This window comes from Myotis daubentonii, chromosome 2 (genome assembly GCF_963259705.1).
Source record: "Myotis daubentonii chromosome 2, mMyoDau2.1, whole genome shotgun sequence".
NCBI lineage: Eukaryota > Metazoa > Chordata > Mammalia > Chiroptera > Vespertilionidae > Myotis > Myotis daubentonii.
This window is the reverse complement of record NC_081841.1, coordinates 204,937,430-204,955,448: the sequence shown is the minus strand read 5'-3', so window position 1 is coordinate 204,955,448 and position 18,019 is coordinate 204,937,430. Positions and strand designations below refer to the sequence as shown.

Here is an 18,019-nt window from a genome sequence, read left to right as displayed (position 1 = left end):
TTCAACCCAAACTTGTCTTCAGAGCAAAAGCAAAAAGACCGGCCTAAATTGAATGAGAAATGATGCTCAAGATAAAATATTTACCTGGACAAAAGCACTTTCCCCCTAAAACTAGAATGCAGGGCTTGGGTGAGAGGGAGGGGCTCAGCTAGAAAGTTCAAATTGTTAGAACAGGCAAGTGCAAGATAAACCTGCTATTGGGTGTTTGTGGAGCAGGTCCTGTCTAATTCAGGCTATGGTTACTCAGTTCTCTCCTGTTGGTACCCTTCTGTGTTTTCACTTATTTTAAGATTTTAAGATAAGTTTGAACTGAATGTCCTTTGAAGCATGACCCCTGCAAAATTCTGGGTGGCTGAAATTCACGGGGTTCTCACAGGGTCTTGAAACCACATGGTTTAAGTCACAGGAATGTGCTGGCTTGCCTCCAAACCAGGGGAGCTGGACCAGTTCTACGGGCCTAACTGTCTAAAGTGGCCAATGACGGCGGCCTTGCCACTCAGCTGGAGGGCACCAGCACATTTATTTCTAATGGAAATCCTCCTATGAAGGAAAATGTGCTTTTCTATTTTAACTATGGCCAGAAGGAAGGTCAAAAGCACAATGCCAGGGTCTAGTCTACCCGTTTCCAAAGTATGTTCCCTCTACACACACACACAACTGGGACAGGGGTCCCAAGGTCCAATTTGTCTGAGAACTGGTTTCCTGAGGTTCTTGGTCCTCCTACATCACTCCACCTCCCATGGAACTTCTGCTTTCTCAGGAGAAGCCAACAGAACACACACTGGGAAAAGATGGCTGTCCTACACGAAGCCCCAAGGACAAGCAATCCATTGATGCAGGTCACCTCTACTGTCTCCAGCACAGTATTCCAGCCTTGCCACAGGGCAACAATGCTGGGCCTGGCTTGTTCAGAACAGTCAGTGAAACCTTAGAAAACCCCAAATCTCTCGCACAAGTGAATCGTTTGCAAGTAAAAACAGTGGCTAGAGGGAGAGGGGACACAGAGTCTCATCTTCTCTGACTCAGAAAACCTCCAGCTGATAGCACTTGGGGAATTTATAAATCCAAATGCCCAAGTGCCACACTCAGAGCGTTCTTTTCTGCGAGTGGTGTCCAACAGCTCACAGAAGCGATCCAGGGCTGCACGGCGGCAGGGCCTCCCTATGAAACTGGAATGCAAGCAGTGGGTGGCCCTGCACTGCCTCTTTGCTAATACTCTACCCCAAAGGTATCAGGTGCTCCTGTCCCCAAAGTCCCACCATCATCTGGCCACACTTACAGGATGTAACAGCAGCAGCCAAAGGTTCATCTTTTACACTTGGTCTAGGCCAGTGGTCAGCAAACCGCTGCTCGCAAGCCCCATAGGCTCTTTGGCCCCTTGAGTGTGGCTCTTCCACAAAATACCACATGCAGGTGCACACGTACAATGCGACTGAAACTTCGTGGCCCATGCGCAAAAGTCGGTTTTCGGAAAGGAGATAGACGAAACAAGTATACAAGACGAGTGTGGATGGGAGAGTTGGAAGGGGTCGACCTTAGTGAATGTACCTCAATCAGATTGAGGACGTTTTTAGCAAAGCCCAGCTTAGGAGTACCCTAATTAAGTTAATAACAATGTACCTACCTATATAGCTTAAGTTTAAAAAATTTGGCTCTCAAAAGAAATTTCAATTGTACTGTTGATATTTGGCTCTGTTGACTAATGAGTTTGCCAACCACTGGTCTAGGCTCAACTATGGCTATCCCCTTTTAAAAGCCTCGAATGATTGTGATGAATTATAGATCAAAATACACACAGACTAACCTGTTAATGCACCAGCCATGCCTGCTTCCACTTATTTCTAAATGGCCAGCAGATCCAGCAGACAGGGGCAGAGACAAGAACATGACTGCAAATTTAGCTCAAATTTCTGGTGAATATGTTTTTAGACAAGAACTGGTAAAAGACTCTTCTTTCTTATTACTACAATCTTCAAAAGCAACTGGGCTATCACAATTTCCTACAAAGACTACTCCTCCCCACGTCACCAGATGGCCCAATCCCAGTACCTCAACATGGGGCATATGGAGGCATTTCCACTCCATGTAGGAGACAAAGGACATCAAAGCTTACCACAAGAAAGTGCAAGTGAATGAGGTATGGCTACAGAATTTGCAAGTGTGACAATTTGGTAAGAAGTTTTATTTCTCTAAATCTCAATTTCCTCATTTCTGAAATGACTTTGGACAAATAACTGAAACCAACTCTAAGGCCAGCACACAAAGTACTGGTGAGCACAGGCCTAGCTAGAAACCACTGGTAACACACAATTGGCAGGAAAGCATCTTATCTTAAAACCTGCGATGAGGCCTTGATGTCTGTCTCCTTGCAACACAAGACAAAGTGCCTGAGATCTCCAAAATGCACTTCCAGACATAAGCGACAGAACAGACGGTGACAGGTGCTGCCCCAAGATGAGAACATAGGTTGTTCCTGACTTTGTTCTCGCTCAGAAGAATAACTATCCATGGAGGAGACACCACTGAGAGAGTTTGAGAACACGAGCTGATGCTGAAGCACTCCCTGCACCACAGAGACCAAGGCAGACTACATCAGAAGGCAAGAAGACTCCGTAGGCAGCAAAATTGCAGACATATGTCATAACAATATCTTTACAGACAAATGGTATCACAGCTACACTTACATCGGACAAAATAAACTTTAAACTAAAAATGGTAAAAAGAGACAAAGAAGAACATTATATAATGATAAAGGGATCAATCAATCCCTCAAGAAAATATGACAATTGTAAACATTTATGCATCCAACATCAGAGTACCCAAATATATAAAGAAAAGTTAACAGAGCTAAAAAAAAAAAAAAAAAAAAACTAAAAAAAAACACCCAGCAGTGCAGTAACAGTTGAGAACTTTAATACCCCACTCTCAACAATGGCTAGATTATCCAGACAGAGAATAAGGAAACAGTGGATATCAACAACACTATAGCAAATTGACTAACAGACATATATACAGAACATTCTAGCAGAATACACATTTTTATCAAGTACACATGGAACATTTTCTAGAATAAGTCACATGTTAGGCCACAAAACAAGCCTTAGCAAAATCAAGAAGACTGAAATCATACAAAGTATCTTCTCTGACCACAATGGTATAAAAATAGAAATCAATAACAGAAGAAAAACTGGAAAATTTACAAACAGATGGAAATTAAACAACACTCTCTTGAATAACCAATGAATCATAGAAGAAATTAAAGGAGAAACAAAAAAGTATCTTGAGACAAATGAAAATGAAAATACAATATATCAAAACTTATGGGAGGCAGCAAAAGCAGTTCTAAGAGGAAATTCATAGCAATAAACACATTAAGAAACAAGATCTCAAATAAACAACTTAACTCTATGCCTTAAGGAACTAGAAAAAGAAAAAATGGGTCCCAAATTTAACAGAAGGAAAGAAATAATAAAGATTAGAGAATTAATGAAATAGGGAATGGGAAAACAATAGAAATGATTAACAAAACTAAGAGTTGGTTTTCTTTGAAAAAAAGAGAGGACCCAAATCAACAAAATTATATATGAAAAAGGAGACTTTACAACTTATACCACAAAAATACAAAGAATCATGAGAGGCTACTATACTATAATCGTACTCTAAGGAACTAAATAAAAAAATGGAAAAATTCTTAGAAACATACTACCAAGAATGAAATCAGGAAGAAACAGAAAATCTGAACAGACCAATTACCAGTACAGAGATTGACTCAAGTAATCAAAAATCTCCCAATAAAGAAAAGCTCAGAGAGAAACCAAGATGGCGGCATAGGTTAACGCCGGAGATTGGTGCCTCGAACAACCACTTCAAAAAACAACTAAAAGACGGAACGGACACCATCCAGAACCACAGGAAGGCTGGCTGAGTGGAAATTCTACAATTATGAGGAAAGAGAATATCATACCCAGACTCAGAGGAGGCGCAGTGCTGAAGTGAAATACTGAGGTGCAGAGTGCGCGCGGAGCGGGCTGGCGGCAGAGGGCGCGGCTGTTGTTTTCAATCGGGAGGGAGTTTCTGACTCTGAGCTCCAGATCCGGGCGAGTCTCTAGGGACCCAGACTCAAACGGGAGAAGCGGGACTGTCTGGCTTTGGCTGGAACTCGAAGACAGCTTTCTCTCCGAGGCTTGCAACGGTTGCTGGGACTCTGTGAGGCAGAGCCCCTAGGGATGGAACTGAGAGCAGCCATAACTGCTCGCTCCAGCCCGCCCTGTAGATCCCCGGGGACCCGCCCCGCCCAAGCCCAGCGCAGAGCCATTTGCTGGATAGCCTCAGGCAAATGCTAGATTAGCACCGCCCTAGAGATCCAGCACAGAAGCTCTCCCACTGCAGACATAGCTGATTCTCATAGCCAGTTAGCCTGGAGGTCAAATCACCCCTGGTATTGCCGACAACAATCAAGGCTTATCTACAACAAGACTGCGCACAAAGACCACTAGGGGGTGCACCAAGAAAGCATAAAAAAATGCGGAGACAAAGAAACAGGACAAAACTGTCAATGGAGGATATTGAGTTCAGAACCACACTTTTAAGGTCTCTTAAGAACTGTCTACAAGCCGCCGATAAATGTAGTGAGATCCTCAAGAAATCTAATGAGACCCTCGATGTTATGATAAAGAACCAACTAGAAATTAAGCATACACGGACTGAAATAAAGAATATCATACAGACACCCAACAGCAGACCAGAGGAGCGCAAGAATCAAGTCAAAGATTCAAAACGCGAAGAAGCAAAAAACACCCAACCGGAAAAGCAAAATGAAAAAAGAATCCGAAAATACGAAGACACTGTAAGGAGCCTCTGGGACAGCTTCAAGCGTACCAAAATCAGAATTATAGGGGTGCCAGAAGATGAGAGAGAGCAAGATATTGAAAACCTATTTGAAGAAATAATGACAGAAAACTTCCCCCACCTGGTGAAAGAAATAGACTTACAGGTCCAGGAAGTGCAGAGAACCCCAAACAAAAGGAATCCAAGGAGGACCACACCAAGACACATCATAATTAAAATGCCAAGAGCAAAAGACAAAGGGAAAATCCTAAAAGCAGCAAGAGAAAGAAACTCAGTTACCTACAAGGGAATACCCATATGACTGTCAGCTGATTTCTCAACAGAAACTTTGCAGGCCAGAAGGGAATGGCAAGAAATATTCAAAGTGATGAATACCAAGAACCTACAACCAAGATTACTTTATCCAGCAAAGCTATCATTCAGAACTGAAGGTCAGATAAAGAGCTTCACAGGTAAGGAAAAGCTAAAGGAATTCATCACCACCAAACCAGTATTATATGAAATGCTGAAAGGTACCTTTAAGAAGAGGAAGAAGAAGAAAAAGGTAAAGATACAAATTATGAACAACAAATACGCATTTATCAACAAGTGAATCTAAGAATCAAGTGAATAAATAATCTGGTGATCATAATAGAATCAGGGACATAGAAAGGGAATGGACTGACTATTCTTGGGGGGGAAAGGGGTGTGGGAGATGCGGGAAGAGACTGGACAAAAATCGTGCACCTATGGATGGGGACAGTGGGTAGGGAATGAGGGCGGAGGGTGGGGCTGGAACTGGGAGGAGGGGAGTTATGGGGGGAAAAAAGAGGAACAAATGTAATAATCTGAACAATATTTAATTTAAAAAAAAAAAAAAAAAAAAAAAAAAGCTCAGGACCAGGTAGCTCCCCAGGTGAATTTTACCAAACATTTAAAGAATTAATGTCAACTTTCTCATATTTTTCCAAAAATTCAAAGAGAAGGGAAAACACCCAAATTCATTTTACAAGGCCAGCATTACCCCAATACCAAAGACAAAGAACAACATTATCAGAAAAGAAAATTACACACCACTATGCCTCATGAATATAGATTCAAAAATTCTCAATAAAGTACCAGGAAACTAAATTCAGCAGCATATTAAAAAGATCATTTATTATGGTTAAGTGGAATTTATATCTGGATGCCAGAATGGTTTAATGTATGCAAATCAATCAATGTGATACATCACATTAATACAATGGCAGAAAAATATCCTATGATTATTTCAAAAGACACAGAAAAAGCATTTGACAGAACTCAATGTCTGTTCATGATAAAAACTCTTAATAGAACGGGTACAGAACATATTTGAACATAATAAAGGCCATACATTACAAGCCTAGAGCTAACATCACACTCAATGGAGAAACAATGAAAGCTTTTTTTCTAAGATCTAAAACAAGACAAGGGTGCCCACTCTCACCACTTACTCAACACAGAACAGAAATTCCTAGCCAAAACAATCAGTGAGAAAAAAGAAATAAAAGGCACCAGAACAAATAAAAGGAAGAAGTAAAATTGTTTCTACTTGAAGATGACAAGATTTTATATAGAGAAAATTCTAAAGAATCTACCAAAAAAACTATTCAATCTAATAAACAAATTCAATAAAAATACAGCACAAAATTAACATACAAAATCAGTAGCATTCCCATACACGAACAATCCTATCTAATAAAAGAGAAACAAGGTAATTAGCCGTACGTCCGCTATGCTTCCCATTGGCTAGTCAGCAAGATATGCAAATTAACTGCCAGCCAAGATGGTGGCAGCCAGGCAGCTTGAAGCTAACATGAGGCTTGCTTGCTTCAGTGACGGAGGAAACCAACATTCCCCACCTGCCTTGCCAGCCTCTGAGCTTGCAGTTTGAAACATTGTTACAAATATAGAAGCTAAACAAAACCCCAGAAACCTGCTTTCAGCCAGCCTGGATCTCAGAGCTGGAGTTGATACAGTGTTTCGATTACAGAACCCAAACAAAACAGATACCTGCTTTCAGCAGCAGAGGCCTCAGAGCTGGAGCCAGAGCTAAAGCTGGCACAGAATAAAAAAGAAAAAAAGGAGCAGTTGGGAGCTTCAGTCACCCGCCAGCGTGAAAACAGCCCTCAGCCCCTCACCCAGACTGGCCAGGCACCCCAGTGGGGACCCACACCCTGAAGGGTGTGTGACCAGCTGCAAACAGCCATCATCCCCTCATCCAGGCTGGCCAGGCACCCCAGTGGGGACCCCCACCCTGGTCTAGGACACCCTTCAGGGCAAACCAGCTGGCCCCCACCCATGCACCAGGCCTCTATCCTATATAGTAAAAGGGTAATATGCCTCCCAGCACCAGGATCAGCTGAGCCGAGAGGCCTCACAGCACCGGGATCAGCGTGACAGGGGGCAGCGCCCAAACCCCCTGATCGCCCTGCGGCTGTGTGTGTGAGACAGGGGCGGGGCCACAACCTCCCTATCCGCCCTGCTCTGTTCGTGACAGTGGAAGGCACCCCATACCTCTGATCAGCCCTGCTCTGTGCCTGATAGGGGGGAGCTCCCCAACCCCCTGTTCACCCTGTGGCTCTGTGTGTGACAGGGTGTGGCGCCCTAACCCCCTGATCGGCCCTGCTGTGTGATAGGGTGCGACGACCCAACCACCCCCCACGGACCCTGCTCTGTGTGTGACGGGGTAGAGCCATAACCTCCCCATCGGCCCTGCCCTGAGTGAGAGGCGGTGCCCCAACCGCTTGATCGGCCCTGCTCTGTGGGTGATAGAGGGCAGCGCCCCAACCCCCCCCCCCCATGAGCCCTGCTCTGTGTGTGACGGGGTGGCGCCCCAACCCCCTGATTGGCCCTGCTCTGTGAGTGACAGGGGGGAGCTCCCCAACCCCCTGATGGGCCCTGCTCTGTGCATGAAAGGGGGGAGCTCCCCAAAACCCTGATTGACCCTGCTCTGTGCGTGACAGGGTACGGAGCCCCAACCCCCCTGAAGGGCCCTGCTCTGTGCGTGACAGGGGGCAGCGCCCAAACCCCCTGATTGGCCCCGCTCTGTGCGTGACAGGGGGTGGCGCCGCAACCTCCCATCAACCCTGCCTTGAGTGTGACAGGGGGCGGTGCCCCAACCCCTCAATTGGCCCTACCCTGAGCGTGACTGAGGGTGGCATCTCAACCTCCCAATCCGCCCTGCTCTGTGCATGACAGGGGGTGGCGCCCCAACTCCCCAAGCGGCCCTGCTCTGAGCCCGACCAGGGGTCTCACCTAGGGATTGGGCCTGCCCTCTGGACCACACGGGAGCAGGCCTAAGCCAGCAGGTCGTTATCTCCCAAGGAGTTCCAGACTGCGAGAGGGCACAGGCCGGGATGAGGGGACCCCCCCCTCCCCAGTGCACAAATTTTTGTGCACCGGGCCTCTAGTAACTTATCTAAAAAGAAATAAAGAAAACAATCCCATTTACAATAGTATGGAAAACAATATGAAATACTTAGAAATTTAACCAAGGAGGTTAACGATCTCCACACTGAAAATTACATAACAGTGATAAAACAAATTGAAGACACAAATAAATGGAAAGATATCCCATGTTTCTGGATTGGAAGAATAACATTATTAAAATGTCCAGGCTACGCAAAGCCATTTATAACTTTAATGCAATCCCAGAGAAACCAAGATGGCGGCATAGGTAAACACTGGAAATTGCTGCCTCGAACAACCACTTCAAAACTATAACTAAAAGACAAAACAGACATCATCCAGAACCACAGGAAGGCTGGCTGAGTGGAAATTCTACAACTAGAAGGAAAGAGAAAAGCACTCTGAGTCTCAGAGGAGGTGCAGAAGTAAAGTGCAGAGGTACGGAGGCAGAAGCCCACATGAAAGGGCTGGCAATGGTGGATGCCCCTGTCTTTTTAATCGGGAGGAGTCTCAAGCTCCCGATGGCTCTGAACTCCAGTTCCAGGCGAGTCTCTGGAGACCCAGACTCATACGGGAGAAACTGGACTGTCTAGCAGTGGGCAGAACTCGAGGGTGGCTTTCTCTCAGACGTGCTTGCAGCGATTACCACGGGAAACTGAGATTTGGGGGCCTCTTACGGCAGGACTGAGGACCAGCCATAGCTGTTTGCTCCACCCTGTAGACTTCCTGAGATCCCGCCCCACCCAAGCTGCAAGCAGAGGCTTTTGCATATGAATGGGCTGGCCCTTCGAGATCTGAAATTACCTAACAAACTGCAGCTGGGTCAGAGACTCAGAACATTCAAAAGAAGGCCCAAGGCCCCACAGCAGCTTGCATTGATTCACAGCTGGGCCTCATCTGGGCACCTCCAAACCACAAACAAAGAAGAGGAATCTGCAGATCTCTCTGTAGCTCCTGCTGGGTAGCCTCAGGCAGAGGCTAAATTAGCACCCCCTTAGAGATCCAAGAGTCAGTGTACCCAGTGGTCAGAGTGGAACCATCCAGATTACAACTCCTCAGACCCATAAGCGACACACTCAGGGGGCAGACTAAGTGAGCACCAAAGCCCCACTGAAGCAAGTCTTGCCCCAGAAGGGTGTCTCCAGCTCAGAAGTTCTCCCACCGTGACACAGCTGAATCTCACAGCCAATTGGCCTGGAGGTCAATTCCTCCCAGTGATACCAACAACAATCAAGGCTTAAGTATAACAAGACTGTGCACACAGCCCACAAAGGGGTGCACCAAGAGTGTCCACCTTGCCAAAACCGGTTTGACTCAGTGGATAGAGCGTCGGCCTGTGGACCGAGAGGTCCCAGGTTCGGTTCCGGTCGAGGGCATGTACCTGGGTTGTGGGCACGACCCCAGTAGGGGATGTGCAGGAGGCAGCTGATCGATGTTTCTCTCTCATCGATGTTTTTAACTCTCTATCTCTCTCTCTTCCTCTCTGTAAAAAATCAATAAAATATATTAAAAAAAAAAAAAAAAGAGTGTCCACCTCAGGTAATTGGTGAGGCTGAGCCACTAAGCCCTATAGGACACCTAGCACACAAAGCCACTGTATCAACACAGGGAAGCAGCCAAAATTTGAGACAAAGAAACAGATCAGAAATGACAAAAATGGAGGAAAGCAAACTACCTGATATACAGTTCAAAACCACACTTACAAGGTTTTTCAAGAATTTTCTAGAAACCGCCAATAAATTTAGTGAGACCCTCAAGAAATCAAGTGAGACCCTCGAGGTTATGAAAAAGGACCAACTAGAAAGTAAGCATGCACTGACTGAAATAAAGAATAATATACAGAGATCCAACAGCAGACAAGAGGATTCCAAGAATCAGGACAAAGATTTGAAATACGAAGAAGCAAAAAATACCCAACCGGAAAAGAAAAAAGAATCCAAAAATATCAAGATAGTATAAGGAGCCTCTGAGACAACTTCAAGCGTACTAACATCCGAATTATAGGGGTGCCAGAAGAAGAGAGAGACCAATATATTGAAAACCTATTTGAAGAAATAATGACAGAAAACTTCCCCTACCTGGTGAAAGAAACAGAGTTACAAGTCCAGGAAGGGCAGAGAACCCCAAACAAAAGGATTCCAAAGAGGACCACACCAAGACACATCATAATTAAAATGCCAAGAGCAAAAGACAAAGAGAGAATCTTAAAAGCAGCAAGAGAAAAAAAGTCAGTTACCTACAAGGGAGTACCCATACAACTGTCAGCTGATTTCTCAACAGAAACTAGGCAGGCCAGAAGGGAGTGGCAAGAAATATTCAAAGTGATGAATAGCAAGAACCTACAACCAAGATTAGTTTATCCAGCAAAGCTATCATTCAGAATTGAAGGTCAGATAAAGAGCTTCACAGATAAGAAAAAGCTAAAGGAGTTTATCACCACCCAACCAGTATTATATGAAATGCTGAAAGGTATCCTTTAAGAAGAGGAAGAAGAAAAAAGTAAAGATAAAAATTATGAACAAATACACATCTATCAACAAGTGAATCTAAAAATCAAGTGAATAAATAATCTGATGAACAGAATAAACTAGTGAATATAATAGAACCAGGGGCATAAAAAGAGAGTGGACTGACTATTCTTGGGGGGGAAATGGGTGTGGGGGGTGCGGGAAGAGACTGGACAAAAATCATACACCTATGGTTGAGGACATGGGGGGTGGTAAGGGCAGAGGATGGGGTGGGAACTGGGTGGAGGGGAGCTATGGGGGGGGGGGGGAAGGAACTATAATAATCTGAACAATAAAGATTTATTTTAAAAAAAAAAAAAAGAAGTGCATCAAAGATTACATGCAATCAATCAAAGGGAAGGTTGAAGAACAGAGACCAGAGTTCCTTATGGATGAAAACATGAGTACAGATGGCATGGTTGCTCTGCTGTACTACCATGAGCATGGTGTAATTCTCTTTAAAGGTGTTTTAGAAATGGGAAAATGTTAACGAATTTGGCAGTTTGGATCTATCACCTGTCAGCATAACTGGCTGCTGCTTTTCATCCAAATGGGACTGATCTTGAGCTCTTCGTTCATTTTGACCTTGACTTATTTGTAGCAAAGTCACTGTCTTTAAGAAAAAACATGTCATGTAGGTTGTCTAAAAATAAAATGCATTTAAAATAAAAAATTTTAAAAATTTAAAAAAATAAAATATATTGCTGAATTAAAAAAATCAAATTTTAATGCAATCCCTTTCAAAATTCCAGTGGCATTTTCTACAGAAGTATAAAAACAATCCTAAAATTTATATAAAACACAAATGTGCCCAAGTAGCCACAGCAATCCTAAGAATAAAGCAGAAGGCATCACACTTCCTGATTTCAAACTAAATTATAAAGCCAAAGTAATGTAAGAATAGAAATCTTAAAGCTCCTAGAATAAAACATAGGAGCCAATTGATGTTTCTCTCTCATTGATGTTTCTCTCTCTCCCTCTCCCTTACTCTTTCTGAATAAAAACATTTTTTTAAAAGCTACTTGACATGAGTCTTGACAATGACATTCTAGATGACACCTAAAGAAAGCACAAGCAACAAAATAAAAATTAGACAAGTGGAACTACATCAAACAAAAAGTTTCTGCCCAGCAAAAAAAATTAACAAAATGAAAAGATAACCTATGAAACAGGAAAAATATTTCAAGCCATATATCTGATAAGGGGTTTATATCCAAAATATATAAGTAACTCATACAAATCAATAGCAAAAAAATAGCACTGCTGTATGGACAAAGGACCTGAATAGACATATCTCCAAAGAAATAAATATGGCCAACAGGTATATGAAAAGATGCTCAAACATCACTAATCATTAGGGAAATGCAAATCAAAACTACAATGAGATATCCCCTCAAGCCTGTTGGAATAATTGGCATCAAAAAAGCCAAGAGAGCCCTGGCTGGTTTGGCTCAGTGGATGGAGCGTCGGCCTGTGGACTGAGGGGTCGCAGGTTCAATTTGGGTCAAGGGCATGTGCCTCGGTTGCGGGCACAACCCCAGCGGGAGGTGTGCAGGAGACAGCTGATCGATGTTTCTCTCTCATCGATGTTTCTAACTCTTTATCTCTCTCCTTTCCTCTCTGTAAAAAATAAAATATATTTTTTTAAAAAAATAAAGTGGCAGAAACCAGTTTGGCTCAGTGGATAGAGCGTCGGCCTGCGGACAAAAAGGTCCCAGGTTTGATTCCAGTCAAGTGCATGTACCTGGGTTGCGGGCACATCCCAAGTAGGAGATGTGCAGGAGGTGGCTGATGGATGTTTCTCTCTCATCAATGTTTCTAACTCTCTATCTCTCTCCCTTCCTCTCTGTAAAAAATCAATAAAATATATTTTTAAAAAAAAAGTCAAAAGAAAACATAAGGTGGCAAGGATGTGGAGAGGAGGGAACCCCTGCGTACAGTTGGTGAAATTGTCAACTGGTACAGCCACTATGGAAACCTAGTGAGTTTTCTCAAAAAATTAAAAGTAGAACCATCCTACTCCTTGGCTGAGTGGCTCAGTCAGTGTCATCTCATGCACCAGAAAGGTCTCAGGTTATATTCCCAATTCTGGGCACATACCAAGGTTGCAGATTTGATCTTTGGGTTGGGGCACGTGTGGGAGGTGGCCAATCAACGTTTCTCTCTCTCCCTTCCTGTCTCTCTAGAATAAAAAATAAACAAAAAACACCCACACACCAAAAAAATAAAAAATCCTATGATCCAACAATTCCACTTCTGGGAATATTTCTGAAGGAAATAAAAACTCTATATCGAATAGATATCTGCAGCCCCATGTACAGAGCAGCATTATTTACAATAGTCAAGACATGAAAACACCTAAGTGTCCATCGACAGATGAATGTATAAAGAATGATGATATGTATATATACACAGTGGAATATTATTTAGCCATAAAAAAGTAGGAAATCCTGCTATTTGCAACAACATGGATGGACCTCAAAGGCAGTATGCTAAGTGAAATAAATCAGACAGAGAAAGACAAGTACTGTACGATCTCACTTACGTGTGGAATCTAAAATAAAATCTAAACTCATCAAAAAGAGATCAGATGTGGTTACCAGAGGTGAGAGATCGGGGAGGGAAAACTAGAGAGGGACAGTTAAAAGGTACAAACTTTCAGTTATAAGAATAAGGAATATAATGTACGACATGATGACTATAGTTAACACTGCTGTTTGGTATATGAACATTAAGAGAGTAAATCCTAAGATTTCTCATCACAAACAAAACCATTTTTGGTACCTATAATGGGATGATGGATGTTAACTAAACTTACTGTAGTAATGATTTTATATGTGTAAGTAAAACCACTATGCTTTACACCTTAAACTTGTACAGAGCTGTAGGTCAATTATATCTCAATAAACTGAAAAAACAAAAGGATGGTGTGTAGAGAACACAAAAAGTAGGCATACTTGGAGATAAGCTAGCTCCAGATTATTACAGAAAACTTTTTACTAGTTTTATAACTTAAGACATTAAAGCCCTATCTTTCTTGTCAAAACACCTCTGATAGAAAGCTAGACCAGCAAGTTCCCCATGTTCTGGGGAGCCTCAGTTTTACATATTCTCATGCCATGTTTTAGGGCTTGGATGTAAGAAAGAGGTAAACAATGACTCTGTAGATGCAGGTGATAAGTAAACAGAGGGATTAGAAGAACTAAAGCCACAAAAGGACTCTTTATCATCTACACAAAGTACTTACTGCTTTAGGATACCATGGCACCCTTTTTGAGAACACCGAACCTTTTTTCATAGTCCACTACAATTGTAAGTTGTGATATGAGGGCTGTAATGATCAACCACAGACTGTATCACAAGTACAGTTACGGAAAATGGGTAGTTTGTTACAGAAGGCTGGAATGATCATAGAGATTTCCCGTAAGGCATCATGACTCTTACGAGCCCATGTATTTGATCAAGAGCTTGCCCAGTGATGAGGAGATAAACTCTCCACCAGAGGCACCTCACTGTCAAGTCTCCTGAGAGTTAGGCTGTAAAGCTGACATTCAGGTTGGCAAGACGACTCTATCCATCCTTGCGGGCATGAGACAATGACTTGCCAAATCCAAGAGGCTAAATTCTGATTATCCTTTTAAAAGAAAACATTACAAATCACATGTAGTGTACCTTTACTGCTTCACTGGCTAACAAAAGTCACGCTTTGAGTTCCGACTATGAACTCCGTATGTTCAGCAACGCAGCACAGGTCCCAGTCTCCAACCACGTCCCAAACACGCCCCCTGTGGGAGTTAAAGACTGGAGCTGCCAACTGCCATTGCCAAGAATGAAAAGAAACAACTTAATTCACTAACTTCTACAATTCCTTCTGCAATGATTTTATTATAAATATGTTACTTTGGAATAAACAAATATTGCATTCAAGACTATCTGCAAACTTGTTCTAAAGGAATAAAAGGGAAAATGGAACCAGGAGCCACTTAGAAGAGATAAACAGCAAAGACACCTGCATGCCTCTCTCCCAAGAAGTAAGAGAAGTTAACAGGGAACATCACATTTCTCATCAGCCTATTCAGTTAGAATAAGCTTTGAGTTTGGTAATTTGTACTTGTTCTGTAAACGGAACTGCTCCTCTCCTCAGTCCTAAGAAGTAGAATGGGAAGACAGTCTTCAGATCCCAGTAGCAACAAGAAAGATCTTGACTTTGTATTTGTAACTCTTTGCTCACCTACAAAACTGTTCACTATTTGCCAGGAGCAATGTCAGAGTAGTCCTTCAGCACTCCAGCCATGTGTTCGTTATGAGTCTTAAATCGTCGCTTTTTCTGTGAAGCAGGCTTTTTCCTTCTCTGGATAGGGGCCTACAGGAAAAGGTAAAAACAGAAACAATAGCTCTCAGAGGGGTAAAGCATAAGGATTTACTCAGGATGCCCAGAAACCAGCAGCAAGAGATTTGGAGTATTTGGCCTGTTTTTCTGCTTTGTAACCAAATCTCATGCACATCAATCCATAGCACACTCCCAACCACAAACAAGAAACTATGCTTTCTATTATGATGCATATACTTCTACCTGGAATAAATGGGCTGACACAAAAACTTCTCAGAACTATTCTAGGAACTAAGTAAATAAAAAGAGAGGCAGTAAAGCTTTCTCATCACTACTATCTGGTTTAAAAATATATACTTCAGCCCTGGCCAGTATTGCTCAGTAAGCTGGGCATTGAACCAGGAGGTTGCTGGTTCGATTTCTGGTCAAGGGCATGTGCCTGCCTGGGTTGCAGGCTTGATCCCCAGTTGGGGGCAAGCAGGAGGAAACAAATCGGTGTTGCACTCTCACATCGATGTCTCTCTCCCCACTTCCTCTCTCTCTCTAAAAATATATATATATCAAAAAAAAAGATCTCACGTAAATAGGGCAAAACAGACATATGGGCAAAATTAGGAAGTAGATGAGCACATGAAGATTTACTATTATTCTCTATTCTTTTCAGTATACCTGAAACCATAAAGTACTGTAAGTACACTAATTTACGGAGATCACTGGCAATAAATCTTCCTTTTTAAGGAGCCCTAAAAATTCACTGAAACACACACACCAAAAGTCAGAAAGAAGGCAAGTTACACAGCCTGGTGGTGGACAGAAAAAGATGGGGAGAGGTGCTGCAGCTGGAGTCTAAAGTGTGAACTAGTTCTCACTTGGGCTTTGTCCTTGGACTACCACAGTTACTTATTAGCCAGTGCAGACCATTTCACAAGTCTTTATCCCATTACAAATCCTTCCTCAGAGCAGGATTTAGGCTACAAAGACGGTATTACCTGGTTCAGAGAGATCTGAAAGTTAACAAGGACAACTCAACGTGATCAGGACTAAGGGAGAGCCAGGCACCAACACTATGGGACTCATTGGAGCAGGAGCCTGGGGGTAGGGTAGACGGCTAGAGTCTTAAAAGGCCAAGATCAGGACATGTGAGCACTAGGAAAAGTTTGGTATGGCTGGAGCTTAAAAGCAGACACTACTAGGACAGGGCGGTCGGATGGGGAAAACTCACACACTCCTGGGGAGCAGCACTTGAGGGCAGAGATCTGCTGGCCCTCAATAAACCACATGTGATCTGGTTTGCAACTGACCAAGATCAATGGGTCAGGAGACAGAAAAAACTGAAAGGGAGAGCTGACTACCTGCTCTTCAGAGAAGAGAAAGCAGGCTAACAGTTAGTTGAAAGAACAGAGAACTACATTTTTTTCCAGCCGTTACATACCACTTTCTTTGGTCCAGATTCCTGCATGGAAGAAATACCCTGTCGCTTCAGATATTCTTCAATTTTCTCCTCATCCATTGAATCCACAGTGACACTCCTCCACAGTTTCTGAAACTCTGTGCCAACAAGACAGTAGATATTTTACAATAGATGTTTACAAGCTACAGCACCTCAGTGATGGAAATCCAAGCTTCAATATTATCTCCCCTGGTCTATATTAGCACATCTGTGATTTCATTATAAAAACAAAGGAAGTGAGACAACATTCAAATGCTGGACACTGAGCAGCAGAAGGGCCTGAGAACAGAACTGCATCCTTACAGACCAGATCAGTAATGTTCTATTTTTAGAGTCTGTAAACGAAGGGCCATGTGTGAAAGGCCTCCCTGCTTTCCTGGGGAGGAAAGGCTGTCCACAGTCTCCTTTTATTACACAAATCAATTCTCTGCACTGAAATAGTTCAAATTCCTGCTTATCTCCCCTGAGCTCAGTACTCCATTTCCTCTCCTATTGGAGGGACAATGGAAACCAGTTTCATATGGAGTGAGGAGCTATACAGATCACAGCTGACCCTTGCACAACATGGGTTTGAACTGCACAGGTCCGTTTATATGCAGTCTTTTTTTTTTAATCCTCACCTGAGGATATTTTTTTCACATTGATTTTCTTTAGAGAGAGTAGAAGGGCAGGAGAAAGGAGCGGGGAAAAGGAAAGATAGAAAGAGAGAGACATCGATGCAAGAGACACATCGATTGTTTGCCTCCCATAAGCACGCAGAGCCTGAGGATTGAGCCTGCAACCACGGTATGACTGGGAATTGAGCCTTGACTGGGAATCAAACCTGAGACCCTTCAGTCCATGGGCTGGTGCTCTAACCATTAAGCTAAACCGTCCAGGGCTATACACAAACTTCTTTCAATAAATGCATTGAAAAATTTTTTGGAGATCAGTGACAATTTGAAAAAAATTTGCAAACATTATTAATTTTTTTATTTTATTTTTTTGGTATAGCGAAGGCGGAGATTTATTGAAGAACAAGTACAGGGTTTTTCTGTGTCTGCTCAACCTGTGATCTTCCCTTTATGCTGCACCTAAGAAGATCTGTTAGCCCCAGGCTCTTGCACTTCCCTGCATTCATTAACTGCTAGCCATTTCGGTTAGCCTGGTATGGGGGTGGGAGTTCTCTGTTACTGTCATTAAGCCTGGTCTTGGGCAAGCACTGTGTTCCCTGGTGACTGGGGAGTGGCCTCCTCAGTGTCCTGCCCTGCCCCCTCTGCTGAAGGTCTGGACCCAGCACAGCTTTGCCTTTTTCCTGTAGGTAGAGGGTTTTCTTTCTGTTCCCCTCCCACAGCAGTTTAAGACTTTGTCTCATAGGAAAGGCAGGGAGGACTTAGGTAGAATTCATATCTTTCCTGAAGCATCTATTTACTGCTCCCTCCTCCAGACCTGCTCAATGAGGGCAGTACGTCCACCCTACCCCCTATCTTTTTT

The 18,019-nt window shown here is 43.1% G+C and overlaps 1 protein-coding gene across 9 annotated transcripts in view; it reads right to left on the bottom strand.

Moving 5' to 3' along the window:
• GTF2E2 (general transcription factor IIE subunit 2) overlaps positions 1-18,019 on the bottom strand; it is a 96,698-nt gene that overhangs the window by 29,045 nt on the left and 49,634 nt on the right. For 3 of the 9 annotated variants that reach the window (XM_059685486.1, XM_059685491.1, XM_059685490.1), the window contains exons 6-7: positions 16,529-16,644; positions 14,998-15,129 (exon numbers count right to left, since the gene is read on the bottom strand). In XM_059685486.1, coding sequence (XP_059541469.1) covers positions 15,013-15,129; positions 16,529-16,644 — 233 coding nt within the window. In that variant the 3' untranslated portion in view covers positions 14,998-15,012. Of the gene's footprint in view, positions 1-11,085; positions 11,826-12,645; positions 14,401-14,421; positions 14,552-14,623; positions 15,130-16,528; positions 16,645-18,019 lie in introns of those variants that run through there. The other 6 variants (XM_059685492.1, XM_059685493.1, XM_059685484.1 and 3 more) reach the window with 5 other exon arrangements.